Source organism: Pseudorasbora parva, chromosome 12, assembly GCF_024679245.1.
Source record: "Pseudorasbora parva isolate DD20220531a chromosome 12, ASM2467924v1, whole genome shotgun sequence".
Lineage (NCBI taxonomy): Eukaryota > Metazoa > Chordata > Actinopteri > Cypriniformes > Gobionidae > Pseudorasbora > Pseudorasbora parva.
In genome coordinates, this window is record NC_090183.1 from 3,230,648 (window position 1) to 3,257,500 (window position 26,853).

Genomic DNA, 26,853 nt, shown 5'->3' on the forward strand with positions numbered 1-26,853 from the left:
TGATGTAGCCATAAGAAAAAGAAAAATAGGTTTCTCAAATAACTTTTTGGTAAATAATAATCTAAAGAAATGTACCTTTTGTGCAGTGGATTCTTCATGTAACCATTATTTTCATGAGTGTAGAAGATGGACGTTGTGAAGAGGCTGCAGGTAATAGTGGTACAGGGAGGGAAATAGAGAGGATGTGGGAGGAGGCAGCAAACTACAATTAATGGAATTAGCCAATGCAGCTTTTCTAAGGCTGTGACAATACACGTCTCCTCTCATTACTTCCTGTAAGCAAACACGGGGCTTAATGAGAGGCAGCATACGGTACGATACCATTTACTGTTGATGCTCAATCCATTACAGCTGCCGTGGTGTGCCAATCCAGTCCACTTTCACCCCCTCCGCTCCGGCCCCTCGAACACACTCCACTCCACTTTGCCAAGAAAACAGCGTGTCTTGGACAGGGGCTACTTCTAACCGGATCCCCATTCCAGGGCATAATAGCTGGTCTCTAGAGCTCAGAGTCACAGCCAAATGGAAGAGTGAAGCGACAGTAGAGGTATTGAGGCCTGTCCAGGTGTTTGCGAGTGCTGCTAATTGATGCCGCGTTCCCAAATATTTGGGTTTATGTGCGTGCCGTGATTAACTTGTGTGTGCTGCTAATACTGAGCGATTTTTGACCAGCAGCTGTATTTGAGAGAAAACATTGGGGGTTTATTTATACATTTCCCCCTTGAGTTTCAGATTTAAGCATATAGTACATAATAATTTATATAGCTGCCAGCTTTCATGTTAATTGCCATGTTGTTGATTATTTTTCAGATCATTAAAACTAACAATGATTCATTTATGGAAAAATACACTGCAAATATTTTATAATTCTTTAAAATGTTTTAAATTCTTATTCATTTTAATGTACTATAGTTTAAAAAAAGTCAGCACACCAAAGCTCCAAAATATGCAAAATTAGTAGATTGGTTATGTTTTTTTTTTTTTTTTTTTTTTTCATATTTCATATTTCAGAGGATTTATTTATTTATTTATTTTTTGTCAGGCACCCGACCGTGAGCATATTTTTGCCAGTGATGTGCCCTTTGGTCTTGTTTTTTATGTATTGTAGTATTATTATTTATTATTCATATTATTATACTTTTATATATTTTTTAACGATTTAAATATTACAATTTAAAAATGTCATATTTAATTATGACTTAATATTAATAATAATAATAAAATGATTACAATTATTAATGATTAAAATTATTATTATTATTATTATTATTATTATTATTTATTATATATATATATATATATTATTTTATTGGTTTAAATATTAAACATTATAAATATTTAATTAAATATTATACAATTCATTATAGTATTACATTTATTAATTATAAAAAAATGAAGTTTGAAACAGCAAAATAATTAGTTATAAATGTATATATACAGTATATAAAATATTTTATTTTACAATTGTAAACAACTGTTGTTGTTAGCCTCAATGATATATATATATATATATATATATATATATATATATATATATATATATATATATATATATATATATAGTGTGTAATGAATAATTATGCTAAACTGTTTTAAATTGTAATTAAAGTTTTTTTTATTCAAAAGTCTCTCTCTCTCTCTCTCTCTCTCTCTCTCTCTCTCTCTCTCTCTCTCTCTCTCTCTCTCTCTCTCTCTCTCTCTCTCTCTCTCTCTCTATTCAAAAACTCATTATTCTATTATAAAATCATATTCTAAAGTCATTATTGAGGAGGTTCACTCAGAAATTCACTATATTGCCTTGAATTCCAGTGTGTTTTGTTTTATTGCATATTTATTTGTTGCTCGTGTTGCCTGGTTACTTTCTCTTAATCATCCGTCATTATTATATGTCAAATATGTGTCCTTTCTACATGATTCTCAGTGAGTAAATGTCCGATGGCCTCAGTAAAGGTGTGGGGATTGGACTCCGGCTGCTGGGTTGGTTTAAACGACCACAGTCAGTAGAAGTCCATGTGCTTTGGCTTTGATGAGAGCTTTCATGCATTGAGACATGCTTGGGGGAGTGCTTGGCAAACGTATAATCGCATGACACATCAAAACATCGCACAGCCGGAGAAGAGGGCCAGCTCAGCTTATTAACCTCAGGCTATTAGTTTCCAAATACTGCTTTTCTTTTTAAAATCCTCCCAGATTTTCATCAGTCTGATGTTTTGGATCTTTTCTCATTTGAGCTGTTTTGACAAAGATTCTTCCAAAGTCAGAAGCAAAACATATACAGTGTAAGAGTGCTTTCTCCTCACATGCTTGTTTGTGCAGGAGCGGCTAATAGGCAGTGATTCCCATTAAAGGGATGGATGTCATTCAGGTGAAAAGGAGATAGTCGGACAGAGAGAGAGAGAGAGAGAGAGAGAGAGAGAGAGAGAGAGAGAGAGAGAGAGAGAGAGAGAGAGAGAGAGAGAGAGAGAGAGAGAGAGAGAGAGAAGAGAGAGAGAGAGAGAGAGAGAGAGAGAGAGAGAGAGAGGTATGGCGTCTTCCTCGCGCTCTGGCCTGAAGCCCATCACTCGGCGGTGATCAGTCTTCTCTGGCTCCGGTTGCCGGCTGTCACGGCCTCTGCTCTCTGGCTGGCGTCTGATGAGAAGTAGCAGCCATGTTTTATAATCAATCCACGACCTAATAGGTCACGAATGAGTGCATCCGGCTTGCCAATAGCGTTTTGGGTGGTAGCGGAGGCATTACGACTGTATCAGACTGGCCTGAGTTGCTGGGCTTTACACGACCGGCCTTTCCACAGAAACTCACTAATTGACATCTTTCTACTTAGCCAAAAGAAACTGCCAACCCCGAAGAACAGCCAGATCCTTTCATTTACGCTCCATACCACATCTTAATAAGGGCCGAATTGTGTATACTCATCATAAAAATTTCAAGAGCGCACAATGAGAGGCTTACTAGGATAGTTTGAGGGAATATTTTAACTAGCTTTTGCTTTTTTTCCCCTGTTAACTGCCAAAGTGTTGAAAGATTTGAGCAAAACTATTTCAGAGGAGAAAAAATATTTAATACAAATGGTTTATAATTTATCATATGTACTTGGTCAGGCTTTTGCAGGAAACTCTAGATAGTTAAAAAGCAACTAATCTTGACTTGCCCTAAATAGTTTTTTCTTTGAGGCAAAAAGAAATAAACAACATTACTTTGAAGTTGTCTCTTAAGACGAGAACATTTCACACTAATTGGAAACATGAAAAATATTATGTTTGATCAATGAAATGTAAAAGCGGGCCGTTTGATGCTTTTGATTGGCATTTTTGTGTGGCTTGTGTTTTGAAGTAATAATAGAGGTTTTCTGTTCGTAATCAGCCGTACATGCTCAGAACGGTGCACATATTTTGAGGATCAGTTGTTTGTACTGAACTTTGCTTCATTTTTCTTCTTTAGATGCGAAGTGTGACCCGAATCACAGCTTGACCTGAGATGGTAGTTGAAGCGTAGCTAAATGTCACACATGTCACAGCCCCTCAGCATCAAAAAATAACTAACAGTTAGTGCAGAAAACCTTTGTCAGCTTGTGCTTTGGTAAATACAAATATCCCTATTAAAAAGCTATATATCGCATAAGCTAAAAAAAAAAATCAATAATACCACAGGTAGCTCAATAAGCTACCCTGGTGAAAACGGTGTGATTATCTTTATTAAATGCACTAGGCGTGATCAAATCTAAAGTCAGGCTTTACCATCTGATAAAGTGCTAGTGTACCATGCAATAAGATCACAATAGGCTGGAACCTATTACTGTGTAAATTGCATGTGGTATTTTTGGCATTCAAATGGTTTCTGGACATTTTCTCTCAGTACTCTCGGTTTGCGCTAAAAGAAGATCACCAGGCCTGTCTTCCGAAAGGCTGATAATGAGGAGATTTTAGCACTCGGACATAAAAAAACATACAGTATGCTCTAATTTTCCAGAGTTCTGAGTCGATGTCCTGTTTTGCACCATTTAAGTTCAAAGTGTTAGGGGAGACCGGGGAGTGTTTGTAAGTGAACAGATCTAACGCTGTGAGTTTGACAGGTCAGAAAAGAGCTGTGCTAACATCATCAGTATCATACACACACATCTTCTTTTTGAGCTCACCTGAGGTATCGCGTGTGACTGAGCAAAGTTGTAAAAACAGAATTTCATGTGAGTAAAAATTTTCACCAGACTTAGTTTTGATGACCTGAAGTAGTTTCATTTGAGTATTTTGAGACCTGAGTATTTCTCGTTTCATTTGAAGCTTCAAGCCCAAATGCTAAAACAGTTTGCATTGTTACGGCTGTTTGGGGTGGGGATAGTTGTAGTAGTTTATTAAAAATGTTATCAGTTATCAATCACATCCTCTGTTGAGGCAAAATCACGTGAGTTGGTTGCGTATCGAGGGATTTATTCAGTAAATGTGTTTCCATCATGGTTTATGTGCATGTCTTCTTAAAGCTGAACAATGATCTGCCCCAATGGAACGCACAAGTTATTGTGCACGTTATTAGAATTTATGTGCAACTTGATGTTTTCATCCAGCGTTTTTTATGCAATATCTCAAAATTCACAGAAAAATTGGTGGATCTAACATAGCTAGTGACTGAACCTGTATGTGTCAGGAATACAGTGCACACACACACACACGCACGCACGCACGCACGCACGCACGCACGCACGCACGCACGCAAACACACACACAGTTTGTTTTTGTGACATATGGGGACATTCCATAGGCGTAATGGTTTTTATACCGTACAAACTGTATAAAAAACATTTTATCCCCTTACATTGCCCCTGCCCCTAAACCTACCCATCACACACACACACACACACACACACACACACACGCACACACACACACACACACGCATACGCACACGCACACACACACACACACCCACACACACACATACACACTGCCCCTGCCTCTAAACCTACCCATCACACACACACACACACACACACACACACACACACACACACACACACACACACACACACACACACACACACACACACACACACACACACACACACACACACACACACACACACACACACACACACACACACACACACACACACACACACTGCCCCTGCCTCTAAACCTACCCATCACAGGAAACATTCTGCATTTTTATTTTCTAAAAAAATCCTGTATGATTTATAAGCATTTTGAAAAGTTGGGACATGGGTAATGTCCTCATATTTCACCCTCTCCTGTAATACCTGTGTCATACCCATGTCATTAAACACATTTGTGTCCTCATATGTCATGTCATATGCCCCCCCCCCCCCCCCCACACACACACACACACACACAGCCATTGTTTTGCACCACATTTAATGTTCTAAAAAATACAATGTTTTTTTTGTCAGTATAAATTGTTAAAATTGTTCTTCAATGATGTTAATGCAACAATTGGATAGTGTGGGTGTTATTTCAGCGAATGACCTCTCAGTGTTACATCTATCTCCAGCTAGTGTTAAAACTCACCACGGTAGCAAATTTAACAGCGAAACTCTTTGTATTTTACATGAACTCACATAATCTGTGAGTGTGCAGTACATGTCCAAGTGAGTTATATTTGAAGCAGACACAATTTGTGACATCCAGCACAAACAACCACTGAGTTACTGACGCTCAAACAAAGAGTGTTACAACCATCCCCGCTCTCCCCTAATGTCCGTCGTTCATGCAAATCTTCATTCCCTTTTCCTCGCTGCCAGTGTTTAATTCTCGTTTCTGTGTCGAGATGTTTTAGTAATGGTGTCTTAGGCGATGCAAACTGCACGTTAGCCTTCCGTCTGCAAAGGTTAAACAACCAATATCCTGAAGGGCCTTTCTTGGCCCACGCTCGTCCGCAGGAGCTGTAATCTTTTAGCCTTGAGGTTGTGACATTTCAGCCGTGCTAAATGTTGTTGTTTTTCTCTTATTCTGAAAGCCTCGCAGACCATTAATCATTTCCTCTGCCCAGTGGCGCTTTGGCTGATGCACAATAGGGCCATAGCTTATCTTCACCTTCCTGACCAATGTTTGTTTTAAGCGTTAGGGTTGACGCTCTAATGGATTGAATTAATTGATTAATACTTTTATCCAATTAGTGCTCCCTCATGCAATTAATCAGATAGCCCCCAGTGTAAGCCGCCTGCCGTGGGCCGCACCTCGGCAGACAGATGCTTTGGGCTCAAGTTCATGATATATAAACCTCCCTTTTTTCCTTTTCCAACCACACCTGGCTCCCTAACACAGAAGACATTGCTCTTGGGCTTAACACATTATCAGGATTCTTGCTGAGTACAAAGTTTCTGCCTTCAGAAATGCTTTTCAGGGATATCACCTAAATGAAGGAGTGTTTTCCTGCTGCAGTTCTGTGCGATCCGAGAGGAAGTCGCTGAGTTTACATCCGCGACCACTTTTAAAGTCATTTTGTGTGTGAGAGTGGGCTGTAACGTCACTGTGGCACATATTGAATAATGTATTTGTTTAACAAGAATGAGAAGCCAATAATCGATACAGCTGGTTTCACTATTGATTATTGCAGCTGGAAAAAGCTGCATAGCAATTTAACACTAGAACTACCAAGGTGGTCATTTTGAAATGCGTAACATTTTGCAACGTAATAACTTTGTTGAAATTAAACACATTTATTATAGCCTGACAAGCCAGAGCCACATCAAGATGTTTGGTCTGGAAACTCACAATAGACGGGGCTCAATCCAAGGGGCGGATAAACGGTTGTCTTTCAAACTCCCTCTGCACGTGATAGGATAGCGCTACACCAACCAGAGCAACGATGGTGAAGCAGAGCTCGTTGACAGATTAAACATTCACCGTATCCGGTCGGCTAAACTCCGAACACATCTTCCCGCTCTTTGTTCTTTTCTCAGAGAAAAGCTTAACTCCAAGTCTTCCAGAGTCACGGTCAGAGCTGATTCGAAAGACCGCCGCCGTTCACCAGTTTCTGTGTTTACTAGAATCACGCAACTCGGCCGTCGTCATTATGGCCCCGCCCGCCGACTCTATTCATGATGTGATTGGGCCGTCCAGATTTTGAGGAACACAGCTCAGAAGGATATTGAGAGTGCCTAGACGACACTTGTGGGCAAATTAAATTTGCTTCCGCTAGGGTGCATCTAGATTTCTAGGCTACATTTATTACCCTATTACCCTGACTTTTCTTAAATATGTGTATATTTTGTTCTAATATTATTATATCTGAGTATTTCTACCTAGAATGACCACAATGGTCAAACTGACTGTACGCATTATTACAGACGGTGTATGTTGCATATTATTTCAGTGTTTGCTAGTTTTCCCCGCCAGTGATGATGCGTGTCATTGTTGCCTAGCAACTTTCTAGTTGTTTTATGCTATTACTAAGCTAAAACGTAGCTTTACCATTGAAATATCAGCCTGAAAGAGATTGAAAGAGCATTGATGATGCTGGTGGCTGCATGGGATTCATGTGATCCAAACATCTCCAATAACTTGAGTTACATAATCAGATTACTTTTTCAAGCAACTGACAAGTTACTTTTTCGAATGTATTTGATTGACAGCTCTCCTGTCCCCATGTTGACTGAAACCGTGAGTAAGTGCAGAGGTGTTGTGTGTGGAAACAGGATGGCTATTTTAGTTCTAGACTATGCATTTACTCATCTCACTTGCACAAAAAAGATTCAGTATTCCTCAAAATGAATAAAATCAGTCAAATGCAAAATCTGGAGGTTTGCATAATATTCTGATTTTGCATTTGACTGATTTTATTCATTTTGAGGAATACTGAATCTTTTTTTGTGCAAGTGAGATGAGTAAATGCATAGTCTAGAACTAAAATAGCCATCATGTTTAAATACATGAAGTCTGACTTTACTGACTGATGTCTTGCTGTGGACTTTCAATGATTCAGGTAAACCATGAGGAAAAATTACTAGATTTTTTGTAAGAGTAAGTTTTCAACTTTTTTTTTCTTCTGCGTCCTATTCTTCCATTATCCAGAATGGCAGCACAGCTGAAATGTTTGTTCCAGGCATTTGCATTTTTTACCTCAGCCTGAGTCTCACTTCAATTTTGCTGTGAAAGGGTCTTTACATTTTCACAAAAATAGAACTTTTTTGTTGTGAAGTTTTAATAACTAATTTCGGGAGGAGCACGTACAGATAATTAAACAACGGAGCCGTCAGCTTATCAAACCTAATTAACAAGGGGAGTACGTCAGATAATTAAACCTAATTAAACACAAGTGGAGCATGGTAAGCTAATCAATCAACGATAAGAGGTGTACTTATACTACAGATTTACCTCCTCTCGTTGACCATTTTTATTTTAGCATCCCTCCACCACCCCATCTCCTCACTTCAATTTAAAACACTCTCATCAGATGCCAACACAATCCACAAAACATTACAGTCTAGTTATAGAGTATCTTTATCACGGGGGGGTGGGTGTGTGTGTCTGTGTGTGTGGGGGGGGGGGGGGGGTACTCTGGGTTCGGGCAAAAATCCGAGCCCCGAGCCCTCCCCTGGACAGCATGCCAAATACGCATAATCTTTACTCTATTTAATTTGATGTAAGTGGGAACTCGTGAAATAATAAAAAAACAAAAACAAAAAACAAAGAAGCCCCACCCAGGTGAGAAAAAGTAACTTTAAAGTAACGTAACATTACTTTTCTTAAAAAGTAATTAAGTAACGCAATTAATAAATTTTTAAGGGAGTAATGCACTATGTTGTAATGCAACGACGCCACAGTGACTCTCATTTTGAACATACCCAGTGGCTCAGGTTCATGACTGGCATCTCAGACACGCATTAAAAGCTTTCCCTGTATTACTGAGATGTTAAGTTTGCGATGTGAGGCAAGTCCCACTTCTCCAGCAGCTACGAAGATGAGCTCCAAGAGCATTCTGGGAACTCTGCGAGTCAGCCTCTATTAAAAATGACAGGATCAGACGTACACACACACACACACACACACAAACACACACACACACACACACACACACACACACACACACACACACACACACACACACACACACACACACACACACACACACACACACACACACAAACACACACTCTCTCTCTCTCCAATTGCACTCTCCATTACTTTTCAAAGTAACTTTTCCCAACACTGCTCCAGAGTGTTGTAAAGTCCAAAAGTTAAAATGAATAAATCTAATAATTTCCAATGAAATATTCTTCATTAATCTATATCTGTTGGCAGTTAGACTTTCAAAAACAACAATTTCACTGTGGTGAAAAAACAAACAAAAGCGAGGCACGCCCCTTCGGGCGCTGTATAGTAGCTCTTACAACATAATATATTACAAAAAACATTGTAATATGTAGACCTGTGTTTGCTTGACACTTACTATATGCTCCATTTAATCCATGTTGCTCGATTTTATAAAAATGGAGGATTTTGTTTGAGGATTGTGATTATGATGCGTCATAATATGATGACCGGCATATGAAGCTTCATTCTAAAATAGCAACTGAAGCTTCGAATGTAAATATGACAAGACAAAAATAACATTCGGTGCAGAACGGTCAGCATAACCTCTATGGCCATTCTAGCAATTCTGGTAGTTCGAATGTTAAAAATGCTCTTTTGCTCCTCTAATCAGTTATCTTTGCTCTGTTACAGGTGATCTGATTCTGAGGAGACATGAACTCCCCAATGTCAGGCTCTCAAACCTTTGTGTCAAGTTCCTTTTAAGTTAAGGCAATGCATAGAAGACCCCTGGATCTCGAACATCTTGCACCATGAAACTTGAGGATTTCTTTTTTTGGATGTGAAGTCTACATAAATGGAAATTAAAAGGTATGGAGGAAATTGGATTACACCCTTTTTGTTAATGCTGCTAGCGTGGAGTGTTAATTAATTTCCGCATTCACAATGGAATTGCAGTTTTGACCAGTAGCTGTTCATTTCAACTGGAGGAGAAATACGACTATAATGGCTTTGTGATTGGCACCCCATCGTTGAGAACCCAAGACAGATTTCAAAACGCAGGAGCTATAGCTGTGTATCACCGAGACTGCCTCATCTTCTCAAGAAAGATTCCTCTTAAATGCCCTCTTGAGGACCCAGTGGCCTCTCTCCGACTGGAAAAATGACAAAAAACCTATTGGATTTATAGTTTCATTGAGCAGCAGCGAACTCTTGTTTACCTTCCTCAACCTCAGAGTCAAGGAGCTTTTCTTAAGCAACCAAGCGTTTGGGAAGAAAACTTCACCCTGAACGAGTTTCTAACTTCTGCCCCATGTAGAGAGGAGAGAGTTTTCAAATATGGCTCCCCACTGGAGAGGAGGAGCTCAGGTTTTGGCAGTGACTCTGGGAATTTTGCAGTGCTGTGGAGGGCTGTCTGGTCAGACCGTAAGGACTAGTGTTGGGATGACGGAAAGAGGTCTGGAGCAATTGTCGATGTCTCATGAAAGGGTGAAGAGGGGATGGGTTTGGAATCAGTTCTTCGTTGTGGAGGAATACACCGGGACGGAGCCACTTTACGTCGGAAAGGTGAGACTGCTGCATGTTTTGGTTGCGCTCTTACTGTTTATTTTTCTAAGCAACAGGAAAATATGTTGCAGCACAATGAAAGCCAAGAGCGATGCATGCGCTGTGCATTTAAATGAGGCAATTCTCAAAAGATTTAAGTGTGTGGATAGCGTCAGGCTAGTTGACTAGGGCAGATCAAGCACAAGTTTGGCCGTGAGGCTTGAATTTCTTCTAGATGTTTGTGGGCCAAACTAAAACAGGTTCTCTTAAGATCTTGTTATGGCCTCAGAGGAATGTTTGATAGGAATCTCTGACAACCACAAACAAGTTATTTGGTGTGCAAGTTTTTCTGTTTTGTTTTTAACTGCTGCATAGCTGGGCTATACTTTTCACAATATATTTGTGATAATTAACATTTTTGTTGAAAATTGCAGTCATTGCAATGCTATTTTATTTTAATCTTTTTATTTTATTTTATTGTGATCTCCCGAGAGTGTAAAAATGCAAAGTTCAATAGCAAAAAATGCCATTCAAATAGTCATTTGCAATGAATCAATAGCTTTACAAATTTGTCATGTGTTCATCTCTACATAGCTTTTTTTCATGTTAAATACTTGGGGATGGATGGGTAAATATTGATGTTTTAACTACACTTAAGTGTTCTTTTAGTGCAAAACCAGTGTGGAAAACCGTATCACATATATATTGCCCAGCAGTGGTGTGGTCTAGAGATATAGGCGCCTTGTAGAGCAGTAATTAAGAGATTGTGTGTGTGTGCCAGGAAAAGAGGAGCTGATGTCTAAATGGGAGCCATAAAGGATGATATGGGAAATGGAAGGGGTATTCTGGAGAGAGATGATTTTATTAATAAAATTACCCAGAGTTACTGCTCCCTGTGAAGTCAGGCCACGAGCCCAGACTATTAATAGGGGCTGCTGGTGTTGTCTGTCTATTGCTCACCGTATCAAAGACTTTAATTAGGGTGATATAGAGTTAAATATGACCAGCGTGCCTTTTAACAGTATACGGTCATTTAAAACAATCCCTTTCGCACTGCCCTGTGATTAATCTGCTATTTTTTTCTAAATGCTTGGCCTCTGTATTGGCAGCTCTCTTCAATGCATTTGTAAAATGAATTTCACTTTTTCACTACATCTTATGTGTCTGTATTACGTGGCAAAACTGTAAATATCTGTATGCCACATAATGTGTGCTGAGCCTGCAGTCTAACGATACCCAAAGGTGTCATGATTTGAGAAATCAAAATCTTTTGACATGTAAGAGGGTCATTGCTCTGTGAAAACATCCAAAACAGCTTTTATTGAATCCAAGCTTAGAAAACGACTCATTTGGATTTTGGTCACTTTAGGACGGCAACTTCTACATCATTGTGTCTTTGGCCCTGCCCACTGACTTGTTAGTGAGATGACGAGAAGAGAAAAGAGATACAGGATCATTGGACACAAAATTAAATTACCTTCAGAGCATCCTAATGCTAGGAATGTGCTTTTTGTTTTAAATGTGAATACCGTATTTCCTCAAATAGAAGCCTGTAGTCAATTAAACGCCGGGCCTCTGATAGTGGCTGGGGGCGTGGTCAGCACGAACAAATAAAGGCTGGGGGAAAAGGTGTGGATAATCTCCTAAATGCCGTTAATTTAATGTGCATTCAAGTTCATCGTAATGTTCAGTAGGGTTGGTTGTGCCGTGACGGTTGACCGACACCACGATGGAGCGAAACCATCACCATGATGCCACGCGCATGCGAGTCTTGCCAGTGCGACAGACACTAATCCTGGTCTCTTCTATAGTTAACCCAAAAACTTTACAGGGATTGCTTTGTAAATTAAATTGAGAATATAACGGATGCATGTGCCATTTTAAATAGGCTACTGTAGTCTATGAGAGATGCGACGTCTGAAAATGCCGTGTCAGGCAGGCTACAAAAAATATCGATCTTCACAATGGGTGCGTCTCAATCTGCTCCGTCAGTAGTCAGGGCACTGATCAGGGATCAGCCCATTGACTTACCGGTATGTCCTGATCAGTGCCCTGTCTACTGAACTAGGGAGCTGATTAAGACGCACCTAATATTACCCTCTCATCTCTTTTATGTCTTAAGGGTGTCGCACCCAAGCCTCGAAGCTCAGCTCCGCGCAGCGCCACGTCTCAAAAAAGCCTTGTTTATACTTTCGCCTGACTCTACTGCGCGAGCCTCCGCTGACTGCGCGCGCTCCTCTCCAAACGGACGAGGCGTTTATACTTGACACGCTCGTCATTGTGCTATTCTTTGAAACGACAGAGGGTGATTCGGAGTAATTGTTTTATAAACCAACAGGAAAAAGCATCGAGAAGAAGTGGGCTAATGTACACAGGTGATGATATTTATTTTAGTACATTTCACCAAAAACCCCACTACAAAAGAATCGTGTAAAACTTAGTAAACCTTGGGTTGATATTGTATTTATTTGATTAAACCTGTATCTTTATTTAAAATGGCTTATTTCTGCTTTTGTAGGCTCATTCAGTAAATATAAGCACCTAATGTGCAAACTGGGGGCCGGTGTGATGAGACGTCATGCTCGGCTAGATTCGAGTTACAAAAAATGTGTATTATTTTCTTGTATGATGATATTTTTGCAAATGTTTCTTAAAAAAAAATCAATGATATTTGTCCACTGGAACGATCACTTTAAATTGAAAACGGTTTACATAAAGCAATTATATTTCAAACAGATGGAATTAGAAATACAGGCCTGCCCCTAATAAAAGCCTGCTTCAAATAAAAGCCGGTCCCCATCGGCAGTTCAGGTAAATAAAGGCCCCGGTCTTTATTTGAGGAATTACGGTATCTATTGTTTGATGGTTCATTTTACTGAAGATTCTTTGGCACATCATCAAGCCATTGATTGTTCAACTTTACATTGTTTGTTTCAGAAGCACGAAAGTAATCTTTTTTTTTTATAATTTTTTTATTGTGAATAAATTATTTACAGAAAGCTGTCAAAGAACGCTCCCTTTAATATCCCTGGAGCTGTCAATCAAACAGCACGAGTTTATCAGATGATGATTTCTAAACTCTTATTTACATCATGTTCTAACTTATTTGAAGTTTGAAGTTATGATGAATGCATTTTAGAGTGCCGAAATGAAATTGCAATGGTGAAATCACAGCATTCATTGCTCATCTCTGCAATCTTTCATGCCACAGAAGTAGATTATATAATCAACACTTTTCAGAATTATTTCATTTCAAAAGCTGTAATAGTAAAAACGTAGTAAAAAATGTTAAAACATTTCTAGGGAGTTTCACATGTAATATTTATTTAATGTGCAAGATGTTAGCCAATCACAACATTGGGCATTTACATTGAAGTCTCACAGCGGCCAATCACAGCAATGGGCGTTTACACTGAAGTCTCACAGCGGACACACCCCTAGGCTAAAACCAACAAAATGCCTTTGATTTCTAAATTTTGACCATCATACTAAAATTATATGTGCACCTCCAGAAACAATACAATCATTTTAAAGACACTCTAAAAAATGCGGAGTTAAAAACAACCTAAGATGGGTTGAAAATGGGCAAACCCAGAAATTGGGTTGTTTGAACCCAGTGAATGGACCCATTTAAACAACCCAATTTCTGGGTTTGTGCATTTTCAACCAAACTTGGGCTGTTTTTAACCCAGCATTTTTTTTTTTAGAGTGCATGTCCTGTCATTAATTTTACTGAAGATGGTCCTTTAAAAAGTGTGCAAATTTTCCACTACAAATAGACTTTTGGACAATACTGTAAATTCATACGGACCTGTTCACATTTGATTTCCCCATTGTGTAGTGTGATTTGGCAAATTAAACACAAAAGGCCACTTGAAATGTCACGTTATGGGTTCCGTTTCATGTTGAGCATCATCAAAAAGTTTGAACATTAGTGACTTTTGAAAATGAGTCCTGCCAAAGCGACCTGTTAGATGAATAGAGTTGTTTTTCCTTTTTTCTTTGTCTTTATCACATGGATTTTGCATGAAGTGCTAAACCTTTGTTCCTGCTAAAGTGGCTTTGCTATCACGTTCATTCTTTTAATTTAATAGCTTTAATTGCAGCCATTAACTTTTAAGCCCAATAATGCTTCATTATGACACCAGTCTTTTCTTCAGCAGATGTCTAGTGTTTTTGCAAGAATGTCTTCAGGAGTGTTCCGGCACTTGAATTCATTCGAAGCCTCCGGTGACCTTATGCTATTTACATTAGACTTTCAAACCTCAAAAGGCTTGTCGGAGAAACATGGAATATTGTGAAGGTTAATTCTACGCATCAGTCCCTTTTCTGCAAAGGGAGCTCTAAGAGAGAGTGAAAGTTGCAATATTTCGTGCCGAAAAGGCCACTGCACCCCCCAATGCTAAGCCTTAAAGTCCAGACATATGTAAACCTCGAGTCGATAAATATTAGAAGTCTCTTTGCAGGGAAAGGCAGCAGGGCAGCAAAAGTGAACAGTGGAAAGAGAGTTTTTACACGGCGAACACCGACAAGAACATCCCGCCATATGGGCAGCGCAGCAAAGTGGAAAGATTTCCACTGCGCTTTGAAAGTCTGCCAGCCTCTTCCTTCAGACAAGCGGCGAACATTGATTGATAGGATTTGAACGTGTAGAGCTGAGACGCTGAACAGACGGCGGTGTTCGTAACGTGCATGCCAAGGATGTCTCAACGTGCTCAGATAATTTCCTGCAGGTTTGGGCTAACCGTTCAAACGCTCATGCAGGATTACTTTTTTGTCTTTAGTGCTCGAAAGGAAGGTGGCATGTATTTATTTAAAGACAGCATATGATTAACAATTATGTATTCAATAATCTGTGTTGGGAATCGAGAACTGGAACAGTTCTAGCATTTCATTCCCCCCCTCTTTAAAGTACACTATCATTTCACCCTTACGAAACAAAAATATATTGCAATATATTTGAAAATATCATGCAATATATTTACATATATGGGATTTAATATTTATATTTTCCAATATATTGCAATATATTGAAAGCGGCAATCATTTGTATATTTTGCAATATATTGCATGAATATATAATATATTTTATAATACCATCAATATATTATTCCATATATTAAAATATATTTCAAGAAAATATATTGGTAAATATATTTTCCTTTCTTAAGGGCATGCACTGCAGTGCTTATTCAAGAAATTTTTTTTTGTTTGCTTTTAGTATGAATTTGTTAGCTTTACTGTTATCTATAAGCTAGTGTGCTCCAAAATTGCATTTAGAAGATGTAAGAATTCAAAACTTAGTCTCTCACTTCCACCAATAAGGATCAATGCTTTTGATGACATCACTCTGCACTACAGCTTCTCATCAGATTTTCTGTCCAATCAAATGTTTTCTAGGATCTGAAGCCACGCCCCCTACATTATGAAGAGACACTGAAGCTGCGGCTTAAATCGGTCACTTGTTCACACGTTTACTGTTTTCATCATGGTAAATAGTGCACACTATAGGGTACGATTCAGACAGTGTAAATATGCTTCCCATTGGGGTGAATGAAGTCTGCTTTCACGTTAATGTTTATTGAACTGCCGCAGCTCCGGTCCAGAGACACGATAGCATGGATCATGTGATCGAGTCGTGTAGACCAGAAAGCGTATCGGACCTGTTTGAATGCTGCACAGAACCATATTTAAAAGTGGTCCTACCAGACTCTCGTACATTTCATTTGGCCACTCTCCATTGAGAAGCGTTAACTTCCTTAAAGACGTGTACTCTGTTGAAGTTTAAAACTATTGGATCTGCCGTAACCAATCACTAACGTTTGGTTATGACGTATGTCATGCGTATGTCTTGTCGTGGTAACTCCTTCACCACTAACGGAGCGAGCTGGACAATCAAACTTTTAAAACATCATTGTCATCATTCTCAGCCACTCCCTCTATTTGCTGATTGGAACGGTTAAAGTTTGGCAGAAGAAAACCAAGGAATATACAGCAACCCAGACGATGTACTGAAGGTTAATGAATTTAAAGTAAGTACACAGGAGGGCAGAGCCAGGCTAATGGAGATTAGGAAGAAACTGCGGCTTTACCGAGCTCAACGGCTCTGGCCGAGCTGTTATATAAACTACACTTAAAAAAAGCCTCCCGTTTTAAAAAAGGGGAGGAGCTGTTCGATATATCCCACCCCGTCTTCCTGTTTCAGTGGAAATTACGCTGAAATAATGCTACGTGTTTCAAGCACTTCAGTGGGACTTTAGAGTTGTGTCCTACTTTGAATGTTTCATCTTTGCATTCTCCAGTCATATCCTTTCTTCCTCCTAAAGGGGTGGTTGATTATGACTGGACTTTTTTTAACTTTAGTTAGTGTGTAGTGTCACTGTTTGAGCATAAACAACATCTGCAAAGTTACGTCGCTCCAAGTTCAAAGCAAAGGGAGATATTTTCTTTTACAGAAATCAATTTTTAAGGTCTAAAACCAACAGCTGATATCGACTACAACGAGCTCATTGGGGACAGCAGAGATTTATTTTACGTCTTGTAAAAAGGGGCATTACAGGACCCATTTAAGCATCTCTGTCTGACAGGCCAAAACTCCTGGTTGAAAATGTATCAACACAATGTTCGTACAAAATCTCTTTATCCACGAATCGTAATTGTTTAAATGTCAGGGGTGTCTGCAGAATGTGCATGTTGATTGCAGTCTGAAGCTTTATGAATCCATTATTAATATTTTGATCTTTCGCTTGAGAAACAGTGTTGTGCAACTAATGAATTTCAACAAGACAAAGGGCCTGTGTTTGCTGATGAGGTTTGCGCTGTCATGACCCGACGTGCGGATGTCTAGGCTGAAGTCTCCGCTGAGAATGTCAGACGGGTTGTTTTGCTTTTTGAGCTGAAATGAAAATTGTCAAATTCTGGCCCTAAAGAAATAAATTCATCCAAAGCCCCATCGGAAGTTCTCAGTGATTGTAGAAATGTGGCATTGAAAGTCCCTTCGTCTTTGAAATATTCATAGTTATCCTTTTTACAACAAATGCAAGACTTCTGACAAGTGGTTTTTTTTTTACAAACAGGCATTTTAAAAGTTTGAAAATGTATAATCAAAAATGTTTCTTGGGCAGCAAATCATCATATCAGAAGGATCATGTGACACTGAAGACTGGAGTAATTGCTTTGATCACAGGAATAAAATACAGTTTACCATATAGTAAGATGGAAAAAGGGCAATTTTGAATCATAATGAGCAGGAGAGACTTCAAAAACAAACAAATCTCACTGACACCACAGCTTTAAATGGTAGAGTATTTATGAAATATTCATGCAAAATAAAATATGTGCATCCATTGCAGAGCAGTGCAACCCAAGATGCATTCAAATGCTTCAAAACATATTTCAGCACAACAGTTGTCCCAGTTTGACTCTCTGACCTGCACGTCTCCTTTTTTCACACTTTCGGCGTGTCGCTGGTGTCACAATCCGTGTGCACTGCAGTAGCTGTTCTTGCCTCGGCGCTCATCAGAGGTGAGATATTTGGAGTGTCGGCTAGCCTCCTTCACTGCGACTAGCGGCTAACAGGTTTGCTTTGTTAGTGTTCTGACCCGAGAGGTGGCAGGTCGCCACAGCCTGGCGCTCGCCTGCGCCGTCAGCCTCTTCATGGTAGCGACACCACTAAAATACCAATTCACTCTGTTTGTCCATGGTAGTCTTTTAGATGGTTGCTTTTGTGTGTGTGTGTGTGTGTGTGTGTGTGTGTGTGTGTGTGTGTGTGTGTGTCTTTTACTAGTCTAAATTGTTTACCCAGTTCAAATTGGCAGTGTCTTACTGGTGGATGGAGGACTGCAAAGTGAGATTTGACTTAAGCTTATTGTGCCACTTTATCACTGCAAAACAAGTGAAAATTGTAGTTTTAGTTCATTAACTCTTTCCCCTCCAGTGTTTTTTTTTAAAAAAGTTGCCAGCCACCGCCAGGGTTTTTGACCATTTTCATCTAAATTTAATAGCCCATACAATATTTTGTTTTATGAATATCTGATGCATGCAGTATATCAAAAGAAAAAGCTGACCCTCTTCTTAAAAAAAAAAAAAAAACTTTTATTCTAGCTTCTTGCATTTCTTTTTCATTAACACTTGATTATGGGTAAATATAATAAAAAAGCAACATTTTGAACAAAAATCTGAGAAAATCCCCTTTTTGTGAATCAGAGCGAGGATCCCACGCAGATGGAGGCGATTGAGTCCATCAACAGCCCTAAGGCTTCACAGTCCTGTAGCTCAGGGGTTTTCAAACTTCACGATGCCAAGGACCCCCAAATATGAGAAACCTTTATGGGGGACCCCCTTCCTAAAAACGTCTATATATTTATAACAAAAAAAAACTTTTCATATGATGTTTAATGATTATGATCATGTTATTTTTCATATGCATATATATAATTAAATTAGATTGCTTGTTTTACTTCGTGCGTTTTGATCAGGAGATTCAGTACTCATTCAGAAGATGCGTAATAGCGCACCCTAGTGTCTAACAGTGAAAACACGGAAACCCAGAAAATTCTGTTTTTGGCCTGGATGCTTTTTCTCATAAATAACAGAAATAATTCTGTGTTTGGCGGGGAAAGAGTTAAGCTCTCGTGATTGCAATGATCCAAATAGCACTTACATATCTAAAAGTATGTTTATTTATAAGTTTTCCTTAATCCATGAAAACGCTTTTCTTTGCTTGCTTCTGTAGCCCCTCATGTTAGAACCGCCCACTCCAAGTGGGACTCGAACCCTGGTCCACTGGCATGAGAATTAGACGCTCTAATAAGGTGGCTAAAGGCTGCAACCTCTTGAATCTGTCACTAGAGCATCTCGAGGTCAGAGGAGTGAGGTTTACTCCTACAGCAACTACTAGCTGGCCTTCGTTACACTTCTCGATACACTTCGCGCTGTACTTCCAATCCCCTCAGCACAAGTTTGGTATCGTTTTAAAGTGCAGGATTCCAACTAAATATTCATAGTAAATTCTTGATGGCAAGAGTCTGAAACAAACTCATGATGACGTAAACAAAACGATCTGACTCGCACTGAATGACAGATCCGCAGCGTGCGCACAGACACATCAGATACCGCACAATCCTAATGTAGGCCTTCACATACACAGAATTGAAGTATTTTAAAATATCTGTCTTGGCGAGTGTTCACACAAACATTATCTGTTATGTCTTAAATGAACATTTGGTTAATTGTTGAGGAGAACATCTGATGTGTAACATTATATTATATCTGTGTGGTAAAGTAGGTCTTACTAGGCTGCCTGAACATTTTTGGGATGTGATTTGGTGCGCCAAATTTGGTGTTATTACCAGGGATTTTAAGGTATGGTCGCTAGGTGATAAAACTTAGACTAAAATCTTCTCAAAATTGACTTTGCTGACTATATCGACTTCAAAGGTGTTTTGCCTGATTCCAAGTACATTATCTCGATCAGTCATCATTGATTTGTAAAATATGTTATAAAAACTGCAGAGCTTTTAGCATAAAAAGAAAAGAAAAGAAAATTCGAATTATTGGCAGATATAGAGTGACAACTTATATTTACTGTGTATTTAATGTAGGTAGTCTGCAACACTGTTAAATATCTGCATTTTTACTCAGTTTGTGCCTGTATTAAATACAAAAACGCATGCAAACTTTTTTTTTTGTACTCTCTATATACGTTCAATAATTATAGGTTTAATAAACGTTCAAATCGTTACATTTATTTCCGACTAATATTTTAAATGTCAGGCTTTACCGAGTTAATACGCGGGTGTCCTGTGTATTGTTACATTTAGAGCACCATTAGTTTAGCAACATTAACTCTGTTGGAAATAACTATGAGTTGTTCCCTATATAGCGCCCCAAATCAGTCACTTATATCAGAAAGTGCCTACCGTGTGGATAGTCGACAGCAAAGAAGGTCCCAGAGCTCTACTGTTTTTATAAGGCATCTTATGAAAAGCTCTTCATTCTTGCTTAAGCTCAAGTGATACTATTTTGTTAACACTCTCATTAGTAAGTAATAAAGGCAGTCAAATCGAATATTGTGAACGCCCCCCGATGAAAAGAGTTGGTCAAAGAGAAAATATTTCCTCCACATGACCTTTGGTTTGACGTCTCCTGCTCAGACAAGACCCTGTCGCACCATTTACACTCCAGTGTGATGTGAGCGTAGATCGCCCGCCGCCCTGGGCAAGGAGACAGTCAGTCTGAGCGCAGATGAAGAACCGCTTCAGTCTGCCGTTTGTCAGGTAGAAGATGCATTTCACTCATGCTGTGGCATATTTATTCTGCTTTCTCATTTCATTAGGGAAAGCAGCGGAGTCAGAGGAAATCCAGGACACTCAGCAGCTCTGTCGTTCAAATGGTTATCATTCTTATCTTCATAATTGGGGGAACAGATGTGATGTTGATCGTATGATCTCCATATGCGCTAATGTGCACAAAAGACTCCAGGAGCGCGTCCTGTTTCTGTTCTTTGATCAAACTCGCCCAGTGAACAGACAGAGAGAAATGTTTTTTTATTCTCCAGCTCTCGAGATATTGCCCCGCTTTCTTTGTCTTCCTGTTAGAGAGGGGTTTTTTTTATTACTCCTGAAATATTAATACGCCAAAAAAGAGGATAGTTTCAACTCCATGTTTTATTCGACCGAGTCAGGATTTGAAATGAGGAAAGAGGACGGAAAAGAATGCAATATTGTAGGCCGGCTTGCGTTATTCCCATGTTTTACGACAAATACCTAATGAAAATCCCCACGGGGGTGATAGAAGCTGCTATTTAATTAAGACTTTATAAAATATTTAACACGCCAATGATGGAGAGGGTGATTTCGATCTGTCCACTGCTGTTTAGAGGATTTTGCCAGGCTACAGAGACACATTATAATGGGAAACAGGCAGACTGAAGCTAAAGAAAACCCGAAATGATCCAGTCGACGGAGCATTACAGCACTGCAGCAGTGCAGCTATACCTCTGCATTTCAATAGCTCACGTCTAACCTTTAGCATCAATCTCACTACTGAAGATAACAGTCACCTGATTTATAGATTATACTTCTTTTTTAGCAAATAAAGAAACATGCTTCACGCGTGTCTTTTTGCTGTGAAATCTTTTAACTGAATTTTATAAAGTAAACGTAAGAATAACTTCTATATTGTTAGTGCTATTTTAGGATCTTACGTGACTGAAGCAACTTCTGTTAACTTGATTATATAGACATGTTGTTGTGAATATCAAACATGGTCATCAGGCTTTTGAGGACGATCTCTCAATCATCATTGTATTGCATTGCATTATATGTTTTAAAACTACAATGCTTTGAAACATCATAAAAATGTAAAGGGGACATATCATGAAAATCTGACCTTCTCCACATTTAACTGCTATAATCGGGTCCCCGGGGCATCTACTAACTATGAAAATATGAAATAGGATAACCCAGTAACTCTGCAAGCTTGTGAAAAAAATGAGCTGCTCAGATTTCGCTCCTCTAGTGATGTAAGAAGGGGATCTTATTATAATATTCCCGCCCCTTAATCTGTACTTTTTCACCCACGGCTCCACCATTTTGTTTTGTGCAAGTGACAACGGTTTACCAGTTTTAACGCTACGGCAAAAGTAGACTGGAGTCATAAAGCGTCTCATCTATTTAAACATTATAACGGTTCTTTTTTTGGCTGTAATAATAAACTCCCGGCGTCTGAGCCACTGAGGATGCAGTGGACTCATTTCATTTGTGAAGGGAATGTGCCCAAGAAATGAACTAAATTCATATATGTTTATATATGTGAATTATTGGACACTGGACTGCATTGGAAACGAGGGTCAGTGAATGCAGGATTTGCACAAAAGTTGCTTCTCAAAGATGGATCATATCCAACTCTTCATGATCCAACTTCATATCACTTAACTCACGAGACGAGACGAGACGAGATGAGACGAGACGAGACACGTGATTGGGTTCACAAGAGCAGGATGAGACGAGATTCTTTACATCGTTTTTTAAAAGAAATTTCTCAATGATGAAATACATGACTAGAAAAATAGTTTGCAGGTGCATTTGAAATGTTTTAACTCATCTTGTAATGAATGTAATTTCAGTTGTTCTTTCTCAGTATAAATTTGCCGTCATATGCAGTAAAAGACATCAATACTCAAGCACTGTAAAAGGTTTTGCACAAACTCGACTGGCTGGCTTCTTTCCTGTATGATTGTCTCTTCAGACCGTAGAGCTGCACATGATTGATGAGCTTCTACAACTTTTGACCTCCTAACTGAACTCCTTCCCACAAACTCATCATAGATCAAGTGCAAACAATACGTGCAACCATCATCAAAGTACTCAATATTCTCAATATTCAAAGTGTAAATAGAGACCATTTTTTTTCTTCAAAGAGCTAAGAGACGGTTACACGCATAGCTTTCATATTGGGAGATATCCGCATGCCTCCGGGAGCCGCTTTCAAACAGCACTAACGTTTTGAAATAGCGTTTGAATGCATGCTCGCTTTTACTTTACTTTCAATTTTGTGATCATGCGTATAGGAGCTGTTCAAGTAGTGCTGGACGTGCATTTAAAAATATATATTTGTCTGACGCTTCTGTTGCACAACGAATCCTCCGCCACAGTCCTGTTGGTCTCCTCGTCACGTGATCAGTGATGTACAGCTCGAACAGCTCGTATTGGATGAGCTGATGGAATTGAAAAAATTGAAATGAAATGAGAAATCTCTTCATATTTTAGTCTCGTCACACCCATAGTGCCACATATCTGTCTGGTTCTGTTGGGTTTCTGCTTGGGTCACATGTTCCTTTTGTCTCTGTTTCCCGCCACTTGTCTGTTCCCATAGTCACTCTCGTTAGTTTAGTTCTGTCAGCTGTGTTTAGTTAATTATCATCTGTGTCACCTGTCCCCCTCGTAATGTCTGTCATCAGTGTTTGCATTTACAGTAAGTTCCTCCTCGTTCAGTCATTCTTTGTCCGGTCTCACGTTATAGTAAGGGTGTCTGGTGTTCTGTTCTGAGCTGGATCTCCTCATCTCTGCTGCCTCATACACCCGTAACACTTAGTGCTTACATGTTCTGAAAATGAAGTTGGTCAAACTGTTGGTATTGATCCATCTTTGCAAATTCTACTTGCTGTGCGAGGTTCTCCACACTCCAGCTGTTGTTGTCGTTTATCCAAACTAGCTTTAAATGCTCCATCCTATTCTGAAAAGGAGGCAGGTATTAGCAGCTCATGTGCATTTAAAGACACACACACACACACACACACACACACACACACACACACACACACACACACACACACACACATGTTGGTCTATGTGGTTTACAGGGACTCTCCATAGGCGTAATGGATTTTATACTGTACAAACCGTATTTTCTATCCCCTTACACTGCCCCTGCCCCTAAACCTACCCATCACAGGAAACATTCTGCATTTTTACTTTCTCAAAAAAACATCATTTAGTATGTTTTTAAGGCCATTTGAATTATGAGGACGTTTGATATGTCCTCATAAACCACCTTTATAGTGTAATACCAGTGTAATACCCATGTAGTTATACAAATTTGTGTCCTCATAAACCACATAAACAGGCACACACACACACACACACACACACACACACACACACACACACACACACACACACACACACACACACACACACACACACACACACACACACACACACACACACACACACTTTATTTATTTATTTATTTATTTATTTATTTATTTGCTGAAACTTCCAGGACACATCTCTTAGTGTCTCTTACTAAGATATTAATAGTATATATTGATATGTATATGCATTTTATATAAGTATCTGCTATACTGATATAAAGACTTCACTGATTTATTACTGATTTATAAGGATCAGAATTTCATCTTAATCTTTGGCTGTATAAATATCATCATCTGCCCTAAAACATACAAATATTCTTCCTTACAAAAAAGAAGTATACTTAAGTAATGTTCAAATATATTTTATATTTTTTTAAAGTATGCGTTTTAATATAAGTTAAACAGTAATACTTGTAAGTGATACGCTTGATGTTTTTTTTTTTTAAATTTGTACTGCATCTTACAAGTGAAGAATACAGGAGTTTACTATTTTAATTACTGATGGTAACTCACCCCCCCCCCAATTCTTTTAATAAATAATAGAAACTCTTCTAAATCAGCATAGTAAAACATTAAACAATACTAAATCTCCCACTTAATATTTATATTGCAAAAAAGACAAAGAAAAAAAGAAGAAAAAAACACATAACTCAATTTTAGCATTTACTCTCCCTTTTACATTTTAAATAGAATTCAAAGCCCAGTTTCACTTAAATTTTAGTTTGTTAAATTAAAAGACAAAGTCCGTAAAATTCAAAACAATGAAACAATTCCGATTACTTAAAATGTGTAGTTCTGTGAACTCAAATGAAAAAGAAAGTTCTAAATACTCATTAGTTAATTTGAATTTTTTTATTTATTTAAGTTGGCTCTACTCAATTAATTATTTGAGCATTAGGGTTTACAGTATAATACTTTTTTTGTTTATGAAAGTACACTTTATGAAGTCACTCTCTAGTCTAGTAGTTTTATACTGCAAAGTATACTTGCAAGTTTTCTTTTTAAATCAATATTTTAAAACAATGTTTATAAGACAGTATGTAAAATTGTGTTTAAAAAAAAGTATTTAAAAGGTTACTCATTCAAAAGATTGAACCCAACTTCGAGTCAAGTATACTTACAGCACCTAGTTATACTTTTAGATGTATCTCAATCAAAAGATAAAGCACATGTTTAGTCCAAATAAACGTATTCCTTTCTGTCAGCATAACTCAAGTATACTTGTGTAATTTTAAGTATATTTCTGAGAAGCACACAAATCAGACTGAAAGTGTACATTATTAGTTTTAGCTAAAAATAAGTATACTTGAATGAACTTTTTTTTCTTCTTCATAAGGACTGCTTTAGCAGGTCTGGCCAGTTGGCAAGTGCACAAAACCTTTCTGAAAATCCTAAGAAAAGTTGAGATTTGTTTCTTTGTTTTGCTTGTCGAACCCCACAATGCCTCCAAATGGCACTTCCAGGCTGGGGTTTAGAAATACGGCCACCTTTAAAAGATAACGAGCCTCCGGCTGGCTGTGTCTCGGAAGAGCGCCACCTCCACAAAGCAGAGATTCTTCAACTGGCTTTAACACTGATCCACAGATGAATGGAAAAGATTGTTTTAGTCGCTAAAACTTTACAGTAAGGTTCATTAGCTAACATGAACTGAAGATGAACTGCACGTATAAAGCATTTATTTATCTTTGTTCGTGTTCATTTCAACATTAACTAATACTTTCTAACATTAGTTAATGCTCTGTGAACTAACATGAACAAACCATGGACATATGCACTTTTTATTAACCAATGTTAACAAAGATGAACTAATGCTGTACATGGTTAGTTTGTGTTAACTAATGCATTAACTAAATAAATTAACCAATGTTAACTAATACAACCTTATTGTAAAATGTTACCTTTTCAGTCTAACAAAAAGTCATTGTTTAGTTGAAATGCATTTAAGCAACTCCAAAAACTAAAAAAAAATGGTGCAGTTAAAGTGAGGTTCACATCCCGTTTCACTTCTGTAATATGTGATATATTTATGAAATATGATGTTTAATAGGGAATTAACGCAGGGACGGACAGATTTGAATTTATGCATCATGAGTTTTGTTGTCTTATTTTCTCTCTGTTCAAACAAGTTTAGAGTTTACCTTTACGAACTTTGCATTTCTAGTTAAAAATGACAGATGCTGAATTAGAATTGAATGGCATTATTATTGGGTTGTGCTCTGTTAAATCACCAGGAACACACTGTAAGACATGCAGGAACATGCATTATGAAAGTAAATAGAGGGCATTGTTTCTTTCTTTTTTTTAAGATCTTTTTGTTTCGTTTTTTTAGGACTGGCTGTCCCCATATTATTTTGTAAATGATGAAATGCATTTGCTCAGACTTTGTAGGCAATATCCAGCATGTCTTCTGTGCAACTGTTGCCATAGTAATGACTCAATGCAATGCCAGAAGACTTCTGCGGCGACTAGAGGAGCTGTCAGTGTGGAAAAGGGAGGATGGAAAACTGGGAATTTTGCCTTTTTAACATGGCAACACGCCATATTGCTGAACCCGTGAGGCAGATCAGACAACATTAGCGATGGATGAGTTACTGTGTTTTACACACGAATGTGGTGTGTTCTCAAACCATTCACTCGTTCAATCGTTCGCTTAGCCTTTTTAACTTTACCAAA

General features: G+C 38.4%; 1 protein-coding gene across 2 annotated transcripts in view; it reads left to right on the plus strand.

The window, feature by feature from the left end:
* LOC137093828 (cadherin-22-like) overlaps positions 1 to 26,853 on the plus strand; it is a 247,716-nt gene that overhangs the window by 114,430 nt on the left and 106,433 nt on the right. For both annotated transcript variants that reach the window (XM_067458760.1, XM_067458761.1), the window contains one exon: positions 9,672 to 10,544. In XM_067458760.1, the coding sequence (XP_067314861.1) occupies positions 10,317 to 10,544 (228 nt within the window). In that variant the 5' untranslated portion in view covers positions 9,672 to 10,316. The remainder of the gene's footprint in view (positions 1 to 9,671; positions 10,545 to 26,853) is intronic.